The sequence below is a fragment of the Ipomoea triloba genome, chromosome 12, assembly GCF_003576645.1.
Source record: "Ipomoea triloba cultivar NCNSP0323 chromosome 12, ASM357664v1".
NCBI lineage: Eukaryota > Viridiplantae > Streptophyta > Magnoliopsida > Solanales > Convolvulaceae > Ipomoea > Ipomoea triloba.
Window position 1 is genome coordinate 3094253 of NC_044927.1, and position 14475 is coordinate 3108727.

General features: G+C 33.5%; 1 protein-coding gene across 1 annotated transcript; it reads right to left on the minus strand.

Moving 5' to 3' along the window:
• Window positions 1–1950: 1950 nt before the first annotated feature.
• On the minus strand, window positions 1951–3517 carry LOC115998315 (protein PHLOEM PROTEIN 2-LIKE A10-like). Its single transcript, XM_031237855.1, has one exon. The coding sequence runs from the start codon at window positions 3286–3288 to the stop codon at window positions 2182–2184; it is 1107 nt and encodes a 368-aa protein (XP_031093715.1). The 5' UTR covers window positions 3289–3517; the 3' UTR covers window positions 1951–2181.
• Between the last annotated feature and the right edge of the window lie 10958 nt (window positions 3518–14475).

The window sequence follows — 14475 nt, forward strand, 5'->3', positions numbered from 1 at the left end:
AGGATAGTTTTGCCTTTTTGGTACAAAGTGTATATTTTTATTTTTATTACAAAAAAAATCCCTAATTTCTGAATACATTTTCATCTTCAATTTCTTCCGCAGTACACGTATCACGTAGTCGTAACAACCGTCTCCCGCAACACCGCCTCAGGCAGCAGCATCGCAGAACAGCTCGCGCACAGCATCCTTAAATTCTTCATTTCAATCATTAAGCATTTGAAGGCATAATGAACTTTAGGAATTCGTATCCACATATTCAAAGTAAAGCACAAGACTTGAAAACTGAAATTGCTTTGAAATTAATGACAGTACCGCTGTTGCCTGAGGCGGTGCTCCAGGAGACGACTGTTACGACTACGCAATACGAGTGTTACGGAAGAAATTAAAGAAGACAAAGTATTCAGAAATTAGGGATTTTTGATTTTTTGTAATACAAATGAAAAAAATACACTTTGTATTAAAAAGACAAAACTATCCTCATAGTTAACGGCAATTTAACGGTTTTGTTAACGGAGGACCAAAAATGGTAATGCCATAATAAAACTAGGACCAATATAGGATGATTTGAAAAAAAAGGACTAAAAGTGGAACGACACCTATAAATCTGGGACAAAAAAAAAAATTAACTCTTTCCTTAACAAGCAGCACATGCATAAAAGCAACATCCATGCATATGCATATGCATCGCACGTACATAAAGTTTCTTAAAATTGAGATCTTTCTTTATCTTCTGGCCATTAACTTTCTTTAAAGTTGATTAAAAAAAAAAAAAAAAAAAAAGGGTGTTGCGGATGCTTTAGATGTATACTTGTATAGTCCGAAAAATTTATCTAGATTAAGTTATTAAGACAGTTTATTTGATAATTAAAAAATTTTAAATTCATCACGGATAAGAGTTATGCAAACCAAACATTAATATTTTATATCCTTCTGAAATTGTAACGCCTAATTAGTTTTTCCAATACAGAGGATATTCTAAAATCTCTACTATACAAGAGAACGTTTTGAACTCAGGACCTCAATCTCTTAAAGAAGGAGAATATATAGGCGCTCACACCAACCAAACTAGTTAAAATAGACATTAATGGACAATATATAAGTGATTTGGATCTCCGCCCCCTCCCGCCTCTCGCCGGATGTCCAACTCCACTTTTGGTGTCCATCAATCGGAAAGCTAAGCTATATATCACCCTCGGGCCTCATCGGAATCGCCTTTGGTGTTAATATTCAGGCAAGCGAATCGCTGTAACGAAGAGAAAAACGCTGCCGTAACGCCGCTAATCAGCCTCGCCGCCACCGCATCAGCCTTCTTGGTCACGATGGTACAGGCCGTGGTCGGGTTTTCCGGCGTTACAGGAGGCGGCGTTAAGGCGGAACTACTATTTCGATCAGAGCACCAGCTCATGCTTCTGTAGTTGTGCCTTTCTTCACTAAAGAGACAGAATTTTGAGTCCTCAGCTCTCAAGAGTAAATATATACGAGACATTAATGCGTTTTGATTAAGGTTTGTATAACGTTTGTAGCAAGTTAAACTATGATTAAGACAATGCAAGATAGTTTTTAAGGAAAGAATTTTACAATTTGAGAATCGGGAGTACAACAACATAAGTTAAAATTTTCAACTTGAAGTTCAGATACTATGTGTATCAAAACATAATTCAACTGATTGATCAATGCAAATAGTGTTGATAATTTTGTATAATTAGAAATTAGGTTCAATTCACATGTAGCAATTTACTATTACCATAGCCAATAGGCGTCTGGTCCATAGGTTCGAGTCGTATAACTGGAATCCCGACTTTTAGTGGTCAATAGGCGTTTGTTATAAAACATATGCTTTTTTTCTCTTACAACATAAGCAAATGGTTCTTTGTGTACTATCTAGTGTTTAGCAATTTACTTTTTGGACAATCCAAGATAGTTTTTAAGGAAAGAATTCTACAAATAAAATTTAAGAATTGGCTAACCTGGATACAATTTGGATCAATTACAACAACATAAGTGAAGTTTAGGACCTTCTGTTCCTAGAATATAACTCAACTGATTAATTAATGCATGAAGATTGATAATTATGTATAGCAGAATGTCCCGAAGTGTAGGTTCGATTCATATATGACAATTTACTTCCTCCACTAGGACTCAAAGATAGGACAAGTGGAAATGTAGAGGGGTGCATTGAAGTTAAGGTGGCACCAAAAGCCAAGGACTATCAACAATGTGCAAACACAAAGAAAGGCAAGCAGTGATTGCCGCAGAGGATTTCCACCTCACATACTCCAAAGCTTCTGCACCCTTATCCTGCACAGCATCAACTCTTCTGCTTAAACTCTGCGAAAACCTTTCTATCATAACCTCCTGCAAAGATTTCATGGTCTCAAAGGTAACCTTCCCTGTCAAATCAAGAAAAAACCTTTTGTTCCCAGGCACAGACAGAACATTATTGTTGTTCTTGTCCTCTTCATCATCATCTTCATGGCTGGCTTTCATTTGTTTCCTATGATTAATCCCACTGGTGAGAACTTGATGAGATGTTGTGACAAATGTCTCCACCCCGCCATGGCAGACCGCCACCAGCATGTCTTTCACTCTTGTTTCGTGCTTCGGGTTAGTCAATCCAGCGAAGATTTGATCGTAGGTGTTGATGTTCATCGTCTTCTCCAGATACACTGTTACAGCTGTGCTGACAAAGAGACGCACGAAATCCCCAATTAGTTCTCTGCATTTTTCGTCGCAGAGAACATTATTTACCCACCCGGGTAGTGGCTCTGAACTAATAACCCTGTCTGATGATGAGAAAAACGCCATGGCCAAATTCTTAGCAAAGCTCCCCACAACCACAGACGCAAAACCTGAGCCACTATCCGTGAACAGCTTATCCAAAACGCGATCAATGCAGCCAGAATCTCCCGTTTTGTGCGGATAGGTTTGAAGAATTCCGGTGGTTATAGCGGCGGTGATTTTGACCAGAGACTCTGAGACCTCATCGGATTTTGCAATCTTTGAAATCTGTCTTAAACTAGTGGGGATTTGATCGGAATCTGAATGTATGAAATCCTTGAAATCTTTAGAGAGAATTGCAATTGTATCTGTTGAATCAGACACAATATCAGCTAAAGAAGCTAAAGAACTGATGAGTTTCAACAATTTCTCCCTCTTTTTTGCCATGCCAGGTGAATGATAAGTTCTGTATGCACCATAACTAGTGAGACCCAAGATTCCCAGAGCAAGAACCCACTTCTTGTTTCTCCGAGTATAACTCAAACCCTTCTTTACTGTTCCCGAATCCATATAATTCACAGTTTCAACTCTTTCCCCAAAAAACAGAGAATCAGAACAAGAAGAGATGCTAGCGTGTGAAAGAAAGAAGAGAACGAAGCAGATCAGATGATAAGCACGGCTTGAATTATGACAGCTATGTCATCCACTCCTCCTCCTCTGTCAACTTCATCCAACTAAATAAATTTGGAATATTTAAACAAAGAGAAATAAATTTGCATTCACTATTTGAGCCCGTGTAATGTATAAATATGACCTTGTAACCCTAGTCAGCAAAGAATCAAACAAGTCTAAAAGGATCATAGACAACTCTCACTAATAATCAAGTTTATAACATTGATATTACTAAATTAATAATCTGACCAACTTAATTGAGTTGTACAGAAAAATTAGTTTTGAATGGAAGATTGGGAGATAAGGATTAGGGAGCACAATGTGTATGCGGCTGGCAGATATGGAGAGTTTGTTCAGTTATTATCAGTTATGACTGGCTGTTGGCACTGATAAATTGTTGGGATAGAGATGCACATGGGGCCGCCCAGCATGTGCATGGTGGATTCTAGAGTCAAATACGTCTGTTTGAAATACGGGCAGTCAAGTCCAGGAAGACGGCGGGGTTCGAGCACAGAGGCTCAAGTTTCAATTGCTATAAGGTAGACCATGATTCGAAAACGGCACTGCTTAAGTAAAGAAACAACCATCTTTATATTTAATAAATTTTCGTATTTTTATGTGCTTTGAACAAAATAAAATGATAGTATATTTAAAATGAAATTGAATAATTTGTCTCACATATTGAGCATATATTGACAAATAAAACTGTAATTATATCAAAATGATACTTTAATTGTGTTGTAATGAAACTATAGTGTATATACAGTAAAACTGAATAACACTTTCACATATTTGAGTGTATATTGTCCAATAACATCGTAATTGAATTAGAATTAGAATTTAGTGGTGCTATAATAAGACTACAATGTCTATAAAATGAAATTCAATAGTAAGTCACATTGTAATAAGACTATGTATGTATAATGTCAAATGAAATTGTAGTCGAAACAAAATAAAATTTTAATTGTATTAAAATGAAACTACAATATATCTCAAATTAAACTGAATATGCTATATAAACATAATTAATTACATGGAAGGAGTATTTCTTTTCATTAAAATTACATTGCAGATCAGATGTTAGAAGAAAGTTACAGAGTAGGCCATAGAGTTTTTTTTCCCCTCATTTGAGGCCTGCTTAATGCTTATGCAAGAGGCTTCCTGGATCTTGAAGGAAAATTATCATCAAGCCCAAAGATAGCCATCCAATGGCCCACAACTTGTGTGTTAAGGACAGATATACTTTAATACTTTTTTCTGTCCCATTTTATTTGTCTTACTTACTATTCTTTAATTAAACTATCTTTTTCTTTATAAGTATTTTTTAATAATTTTATATTTAATTTTCTTTTTTGTGTGTTTAAGAGTACTTTTAATTTAATTTTTAAATATATAAATTTTACATACTAATTCTAAACTTAATATTATGAAAATTACAAATAACTTCAGTCAAGTCTCGTTAATCGAACCCAACACATAAAATGGGACGAAAGGAGTATTATATATAAGAGTAGTATGTATACTCTCAAATTATATTTCTTTACTTTTATTCCCTGATTGTGACAAGCAAGTATAAACTATTTTTATTATGTGGGTCTCCAAAAATGTGTTTACTCAAAAATTTGAGAGTGAAATAGAAGTTAAAAATAAAAAATAAAGAGTCTACATAATATTTTTCTATATATAAACAAAATTCATGTGATGTGGTCGGTGTAGATGAGATGATAGAGATCTATTTTCTACCTTAATCACTCCCATTTTTTTTTTATCAAAACAATTTAAAAGTATGTTTAAATATAATTATTTTAATTTGTAAAATTTGAAATTATTTGAAAGTCTTATAGACTTTTTTTTTTTTTACTATTTAAAATTAACCAATTATGCATTGTTAGAACATAATTATTGAGATGGTAACATTTAGGTAGACCTAAAGCTCTAAATATTATTAATTAATTTATTTTCACAGAATCTTAGACTTGAGACATTCCATTCCAAAATGTAACCATCAAAGATTCAAAGGTACTTGGCACTATTAACTAATTTAATAAACAAATGAAGCCAAAAGTTTCAGCAATGTTGCCAACTTGCCATAAATAATTACACAAAATGTTACAACCCTATATATGTGTCGGACCATTCAAATACTAGCACATCAAATATTGTGGGAAGGGGAATAACGACTTTGAAAATACTACTTGGACTCCCAAGTTATATTCATTACTTTTATTCCCCACACAAAAGTTTGATGTTGACACTTTCATTGGGACCCACAAAATGAAGATAACTTATTATATCTTGTCACGCCACGAAGTAAAAGTGATGAAGTATAAAATGGGAGTTCATAGAACTCTAACAACTAAGGTTGGTATTGATCATGCTAGACCCCCTAGTATTGCCAGAGTTAGAGGCTAAATTATTCTCGTTGGGAAATTATTATTGACTTTCAATAGCTCAACACTCAACTTAAATCTCGATAATATCACTTCCGGATAATGAACACAAGTTAAGAGAGCTAACTAATTGAGTTGGAAGCTTGGCCAGACACACACATGATCTCTAATAATGATCATGATGACGCCACAAGTATTTATAGACATTAAATTTCACGCTAATTAAGACATATCAATGTAGATTATGGGCACTATGAACACATCACTTCATTGTTTGTTATCATTTGAATATTAATTTTATAACCTAAAATATCAATTATATAAATATTAAATTTGTAATTTATACAAGGGGAGCAATTCAAATATATTTCCACTAAAGCCTAGAGCCTCTCCAAACCCTTCTATTCCATTGCATTTCCATTCAATTCATACAACCAGCTTAAATTTGACCTATAGTTTCATTCATGTTAGGACTATAGTGTTTAGATTAACACAAACAATTATATATCTATAATTAGTGTTTAGAACTCGACTGCATGCATATTCACACCATCAAAAAAAAAAAAAAAAGGAGTAAAAATAAAAATCTTCACTGCATCAACTCTTTTATGATTTATCCACTCTAATTTTTCTTCTTCCTCTACAAACATTCATTTATCTAATTATCCTCATTTAAATTTTTATCAGAAAATTGCCTATTAGTCGTATGTCGTATTCATTAATTTACTAGCTAACTATTCAATAGTTTAACCTACTTTAAATCTTACTCTCAGAGTTTAATAAAGTTTTTAATATATGATGGAAGAAATTGACTTCAAGATAATTAAAAATTAAAAATGATTAATATAAAAGGGAAACGTTATGAATAAGATAAAGACCTGGTAGGATTGCTTTCGAATTACAAACTCTAGTATAAGAATGAGACAAAATGTGTCCCCACAAGAATCAACCTATTTATACAAGAAGTTTAATGGCTAACTTAGTAATTCTTAATGTGACTCGGACATTTCCCGAGAGAACTGGATGCTTAGCTTGTAATGGCCATAATAGCTATTGGTTAGCTATGTTCCTTCGACCCAACCCCTTCATCACTAGCTAGCGGACCATCCTAAGCCAACCCCAAGGTCGGCATCAAGATCTAAACTTTAAGTTTGGCCTTGTAGTTGAGCAGCATAGCTGTGGCTTCTCAAATGAGAGGTCTCAGGTTCGAACCCTAGTGTGGTGGTTGACTCTTCGTGCTTACAGTGTAACAGAGTCAATAGTACTCACTGGGTTAGTCGATCTTAAAAGAATCCTAAGAGCCAGGGGAAACCCAATAGAAAACGTGTTTTACGCGTGCGCCGAAAAAAAATACCGGAATGTGGCGGTTGATGGCAACGGTAGGGAGTCCGGAGACGGTGACGGGGCCACGGGAAGGGTGGGCCTAAAATCCTTGAGTTCGGTCTAATAATAATATATCTATTAATATAATTTCTAAATATATTATTCACAAATACTCAATTAAATATATTATACTCCCTAAATAAATTAAGCCAATCCACAAGAAGTCAACACTAGTTTCATAAACGACAACATATTGCAATAATTTGTATTCTCAAAAATACAACCCTGCAATGAAAACACATGTATACATACATACTTACTACATATATATTACTCCGTAATATATATAGTCTGACATAATATAATACTGAAAGAAGGAAAAAATGATAATGTGAGTCATAACATGTATATATGCATGGCTCGTTACGTTATTATTATTAATAAGATTGAAAAACAGCTAGCTTATAAGAGAACTGCGCTGGCCTCAAACTGCGGCGGCGGCGGCGCTCCGCCGCCAGGAAGAACCGACGCCCACCATGCAAGAGACGAAGGAGACAACGGCGCAAACCCTAACCCCGGACCATTAAACCACCCGAAAACGTCCGCCGCCGACGCCGGAAACTCATCAGCCTCCGAAAATTGTGCGTCACTAGAAAGACCCAGAAACTTCTTCCACTCCGACACATTATTATTATCATCATCGCCGTTATCATCACATCCACTTTCCGGCACCACCGTCGCCGTCCTGGGCGGCACGGATTCGAGCGGAGGCGGCGGCGCGTCGTGCATACGCGGCGAGTTGGACCGGAACCCGGGCTCGGCGGTGAGCATTTGGACAGCTTCCTTAAAATGCGCGGGAAGCACCTTGTAGATTTTAGGCGGCGTCGGCGGCATTGGCGCTATCGGCATTTTCTTGATCATATGTCTGCCGGGAAGTCTCCGGACAGAATGGAGAGATGAAAGATATGAAGGCGGCCGCAATGGCTTCACTCTGTTTCCCTCTGGCTCGTACACTGCAAAAGGATAATAAGACTCACAGGAAGAAGACGACGACGAGGAATTATATGAACGTGAATCCATAATAATATATATATAGTTCTTTTCTCTTTTCACTAATAATATATATTACTTATTAGCTTGAATTGATGATATGATGAGCTTAAATAAATGATATCTGATACTGGGAAAGATGGTTATATATATAGTAATATAATATTGGGAAGTGAAGTTTCCCGGAAGCAGATATTTATTGAATTAAAGTTATATATATATATATATATATATATATATATATATATATATATATATATATATATATATATAGAGGAGGAATTGAAGAAGATGATGAAGGGCAGGCAGCAAGTTATGGGTGTTGGTGGGGCCGGGTAAAAATGATGTGACAAGAAACAATGGCCCACCACAACATATAATGCATATATATTATATAGTATAGAATTATAGATGTATATGCAGTATGTAATATGATGTTTGTCTTTAGTGGCGGCCACGTTTTTTGGTTAATCTCGTGGAGCACTCAACATTGACCTTCACTTCTCCGATTTGATTTCCTTTAGTTGAAACAATTCATTATTATTGTTTCTTTCTTAGTCCTGTTGAATCCTTTAATCTTTCACACTATATAATGGTGAGTTGAAATCAACAATTCAATCTTAGTAATATAGGTGAGATTTTCAAATTTGACAACGTCTTCTCGTCAAACTAGATTGTGTGTATTCACATTGTGTCCAGACTCACCGAAATATATTGTCTCACTTGGACGTGAGGACGAATTCACACCATCAAATTAATAATTTGCAAGACCCAGGTTAAACACTAAGATATCCGATCAATAATTTAAAGGAATATTCTGTTTAGTTTTCATGTTAAGTCCGCAGGTTTTTTTGATTCCTAGTCTGGTATCATATCTCAAATTAGTCCACCCTTTAATTGGTATATTAATAACCACTTGGCCGCCACGAAGGTAAATTTTCCTTCTTTGGAATTATTCATGGTTTAGGGTTCTATAAGTCTTTACGTTTAATAATGATAATTGCAAAGAATTATATAGTGATATGACCCATTAAGTTGAAATAAAATGATATGATTTGTGAATCCACCCCTCCCATGTGGGGTGCAACTGGGTGCTAGTAGACCACAAGGTCTTTGACACTTTTATTGCACATATTTTTACTGGATATTTAAAAAATTCTTATAAATTATATAATACCCATTTTTCCTTAGAAATTCCAATTATTCAATTTCATTATATGTGTGTGGCAGAGGGGCAGTGGGAATTGGGAAAGGTATACATATGAAGGTTAATTTATCTGGTTAGTGGAGCATCGACTAAATTTATGGCCAAATTTTCATATTCAAGGTTTCAATATTCAACTGATGAGTAATTTTGTATTAAACTATTAACTATCCTCATGTATCTAGAACTATTCTGTCCATTCAAAGATAATACTCTCCAGTCTCCTCAAATCCCTAGTACTTAAAAATAAATTTTATAACGTAAGGTATGATTATGTGAGTGAAGGAGTATGGCATTATTGATCTTTAGTCTTAGTACACTATTTTGTTGCAAACACGGAGGGCTGTAAATCTCTGCTTAGGTTGGGAAGTATATTAAGGTAAACAATTCTTTTTTTTTTCTTTTTTTTTTTTGGGTTTTTGCGGTGATGATGGAAACCCGCAGCCACTATCCAAGAGTGTGCACTAGGTAAACCCCGCCTTGTGATCACTGGCAAAACGCTACAAAGAGGTAAATCAATTTAAGTTGCTCATAGTTAACCGGCTCAAACCAAGAAGGTTGAGTTTTGAACTCGTGACGTTGCGGTTATAAGTTTGTATCCTTAATTAGCCTACAGCTTGGTTGAGGTTACCCTCGAAGCTTGGCTTTTATAGTGTTAGAGAGAACACATGTCAAGATCCCACGTACAAGACCTACGCGGCACTGAATTAGTTGCTCATTAGGTAGATCATGGTACATGTTGGGACTGATGTGACTTTGGGCGGCGCAATGACAGATTAGAGCATCCTTATCAATGGAGTTTTTTCGCGATTTTTGAGTAGTTTTTGTACGTAAGTGTTATTAGAAAAGAGATAATGGGAGGGGATGGAAAAAATAAAACAAATTTGGTATTTAAAAAAATAAATAATCAGATGTGTTAGGCATTGGTGTGCGCGTTTCGCGCACAGCAGTGATGGATCCATTTGCAGAGGTTACTGTTCCAAAAACTAGATTTGCAGAGGAATCAATTTCACTCTCTCTTGTCATGTTAGATCCATTCTGATATAAACCAAATAATATCCACAGATGTGGATGTTCTTAGACGTATTGACATATAGAAATCAAATTCGATCCGGAATAGTCGACTTTTCGACTGAGTAAGTTAAAAATCAAAACACTCATAAGAGGACAGATGCCGTTATCATATCAGAAAAAGTACCACCATATATATCCTCATCAAATGTTATAAAAATGAAATAATCACTTGTATAATATATCCAATTTGCAAGGGTAGAGATAGGATTATAATCCGCAATTAAAGCAATATAATGTAGGCTAGTTAGGAGCATGAATGAAATTGAGCAAGCATATATAGATAGATAGATATTCATGTATCTATCTGCAGCCGCCGGAGGCTAGGCGTGCCCCCAGCCCCACCTTAGCTTCCTCATTGATGAGCAAAATTATTAATTATGGGACCATCAAATCAAGTTTAAAATTAAGAACCTCTCCTTAGACTTGTTCAGGTTGAGTGTGTATAGTTTTTCAATGACAAGGACTCAAGATTTTGATCACTTTAATTGGTGATTCTTGACCATTAATCTTGGATTATTGGACGGCGCCGATCTCACTTTGTTAGTGTCACTATCTCTGCATAATAATCTTGCCGACTTTATACGCATTTTGTATTTGTAACACATATATATATATATTTTTTAATTTATACTTATCACACATTTCTTATCTTAAGTTTCCATTTAAAAAAAAAATGTTTGTGTAACTTAAATTTCTAATCAAATCCAAATATACTAAAACGTAACATGAAACCGAGCACCTTGATTATGTGTACAAGTCATGCTAGCTAATCTAGAAGCAAATTTTATACAAAATGATCATACTTCTAATTTAAACCGTAACAAGATATGTCAAATACTTTGTGGTCAAGCGGCATAAAGTAATTCTTCCAAATGAGAGATCATAGTTTACATATTTCTTGATGTGTAGTCATTTTGATTTTAAAATAAAATATACTATTTATGTCTTATTTTATTTATCATGTTTACTATTTATTGGTCAAACTAATTTTTTTTTCCTTCTTTACTTATTTTCATTAATATTTTGTATATATAATTTTGTAAGTTAATTTTTACAAAATTAGCCGGGTAGCGTTTCAAAATAAGCTAGTAGCTTCCTAACTTTTTTTCCATCTTTAACCTTATTATTTTAAAGAAATGACATCATTTACCCTTCCCAATTAAAATCCTTTTGGCTAAACCTTTTTGACTCTTTATCTTCAATATGTTTGGTTGTAATTTCAATTTGACATTTGTGTTTGAACATTGATTTTTGTATGAACTAATCTTTTGAATTATAAACATTTTGTGTTACTTTATATGTTTTCAAATATATGTTATTACTTTATATTTTATTAAAATATATTGATTTCACTATTTTATATTTTAATATATAAACAAACCTATTTAAATTGTACAAAGATATCCTTTTTAGCCTTTTTACATTTATCATATTATCAAAAAGCTAATTTTATCAAACACTTTTAAGCATAACAGCTAGCTTAACAGCTCTTCAGATTTCAGCTTCGAGCTTATAGTTTTTTAGCTTTCAACTGCCTTTTCAGCTAGGTTTGCCAAACATAGCCTAAGTTTATAGGGATTAGTTGTCAAATAATGAAGAAAACAAGAGCCTGCCAACACACAGAGCCAGCAGCCCTAACAACATTAAATCAATTATTATTCCATGGATCATGATTATATAATTGTGTAGATCATGAATAAAAAGTACTTCATCTGTTTCATTTTTATTGGTTCTGTTTATTATTTACTGGTTTAATTGACTCTTTATTTTTCTTTATTTTCTTTAATATTTTTTTAATTATTTTAAAATTTAATTTTATATGTTTAATAGTACTTTTAATGTAATTTCTAAATATATAAATTTTATATTAATACTAAACTTAACATTACAAAAGTTGAATTAAAAATAACTTCAATTAACGCTCGTTAACCAAACAAGACACATAAAATGAGACAAAGGGAGTACATTTTTAATATATTAAAGATACATTATTTGTGTACTGAAAATATATTATTTGAAAATTAAATTATTTTAATGCTAAAAGTACATTATTTTGTATACTATCAAATAATATACGTTTAATAAATAAATAATGTAATTTTAGTATATTAGAAATGTATCGATCTTTTATTCATATGATATACACAACTGTATAATAAACCATAGTCCACATAAAATTTTGCCACATTAAGAAAATATGTTCTTATCAAAACAACATTAAAAAACATTGCTTATAATATTGTTAAAAGTTGCGTTTTGTAAAAAAAATAAAATAAAATAAAAATCGCATGTTATCAAACAATTATTTTTATGTTTTGATCAAGTTTGAAAGCTAAAATGATCAAATTTGCTAAATCTTAATCAAAACGTCATTTTTACTAAATAAGGACAATAAGTCATAAACATACTGGTCAAATTGAAGATTGACAGATATATATAACCAAACATCTTAGATACCCAGAATATAATAATAGTCGTCCTATGAAATTCGAACTAACAGTTACGGTTTTCACAGGAAGGTTCCAATTGATAGAACACATATGAGAGTGCTTAGGTTACCATCAAATAATGCATCGGAGTAGCAAGTAGCAAGTGTTCTGATCTCTGTCAATTTCAACCACGTTTTAAATTAAAATACTAAATTAAAATAAAACAGAATAGTTCTAGAGCATTATGCATTTGAGCAAGTCTTTGCATTAGTTTCTGATGAATTCCTTCGCAACTTCCCTGGCCGCCATGCCTAATTAGCTTCTGCAGTAGTTGTACGTACGTCCAAGGATATTCATGATACGGATTGATCAACCAATAATAGCTTCTTCATTTGGTTTGATGATTCAAGGGTTATTTTAGGTTTTCGTCAGTGTCGGATATATGATAAAAGACGATTATTTAGACCTAATTTAATTCAAGTAAGTTTTAATAGTAAAATGCTAAACTACTGTTAACTCTCAAAGTCTCCACCACAACAACTATGTATCATATTATTTGTACAATGTCCGCATGGACAACTCAGTTGATTACAGAGGTGAAGTTTGAGAAAAATGTCAGTGTGGGTGCAATCTCTCAAAATGAGAGTTTAAGGGGCTCCTTGTGCGCAGTAATTAAACAAAGGTCTAATTAACTTCTGTATTTATTATCATGATTTACATACTTTCAAATACTTTGTCGGGTTGAGAATTCGGCCTTTTTGGGAACAATATTATTTGTGCAATTAGTTTAAGTGGTCATCTAATTAACGCTTAGTTTTGCTTTCAATGACAGGGCAGGATTGAGGTTTGAACTTCACTGGGAGTCTAAGAAATTATTGGGCTTTCATAAGCTAATAAGAGCCTGAGAACTTAGAAGTCACTGAATTTTTAACAGTGGGTGTGGTTCAAATCATACGAGGAATTTGAGAAGTTATCAAGAAATTTTAATTAATTAGTAGTGGTGAAACTTAATTGAAATTATTTGTGTAACCATAAACCTGAACTATTAAAAAAAAAATCAATCAAATCATGACAACAAACAAAGGTTGTCTACCAATGTCCTAAATATTTTGAAACCATTGGTTGTTCAGGAGATGATGGTGATGGGTTTTGTACCCATGCTTCAAGTGGCTGGAGTGAACCACTGATCCGTCAAATGCGTCGCATTCGTTGATGGCTTGCTAAACTGTGCGTATTAGGTGATGGGCTGAGTAAACCTAAGACCTTGTATAACTTGTTAACATGGCAATTATTAGTTTTTAATTGACTTTATCCAACACAAACTACATAAAAATAACAGTAACAAATAAATGGAAATTAAAAATATTTTTTAGCTAAAAATTAAATTAGTAAAAATTAGTCCGTACTAATTTTTTTGAGTTGTGTTGTCAAACCTACTTCTTTTTTTTTTGGTATTTATTTATACATGAATATGGGGTATGTAAACTTTTCGTAGCTATGGAACTTTGTAGTATATATTTTGTCAATAGAGTTTTAAAATAAGAGGGAGTATTTCCTATGAAATATGTGTAGGAAAGTTTAAGGGTGAGACTGGTGAGTGATTTTACCATAATAA

Coding starts and splice junctions, on each gene's coding strand:
- LOC115998315 (XM_031237855.1), bottom strand. CDS start 3,288: ATGGATTCGGGAACAGTAAAGAAGGGTTTGAGTTATACTCGGAGAAAC.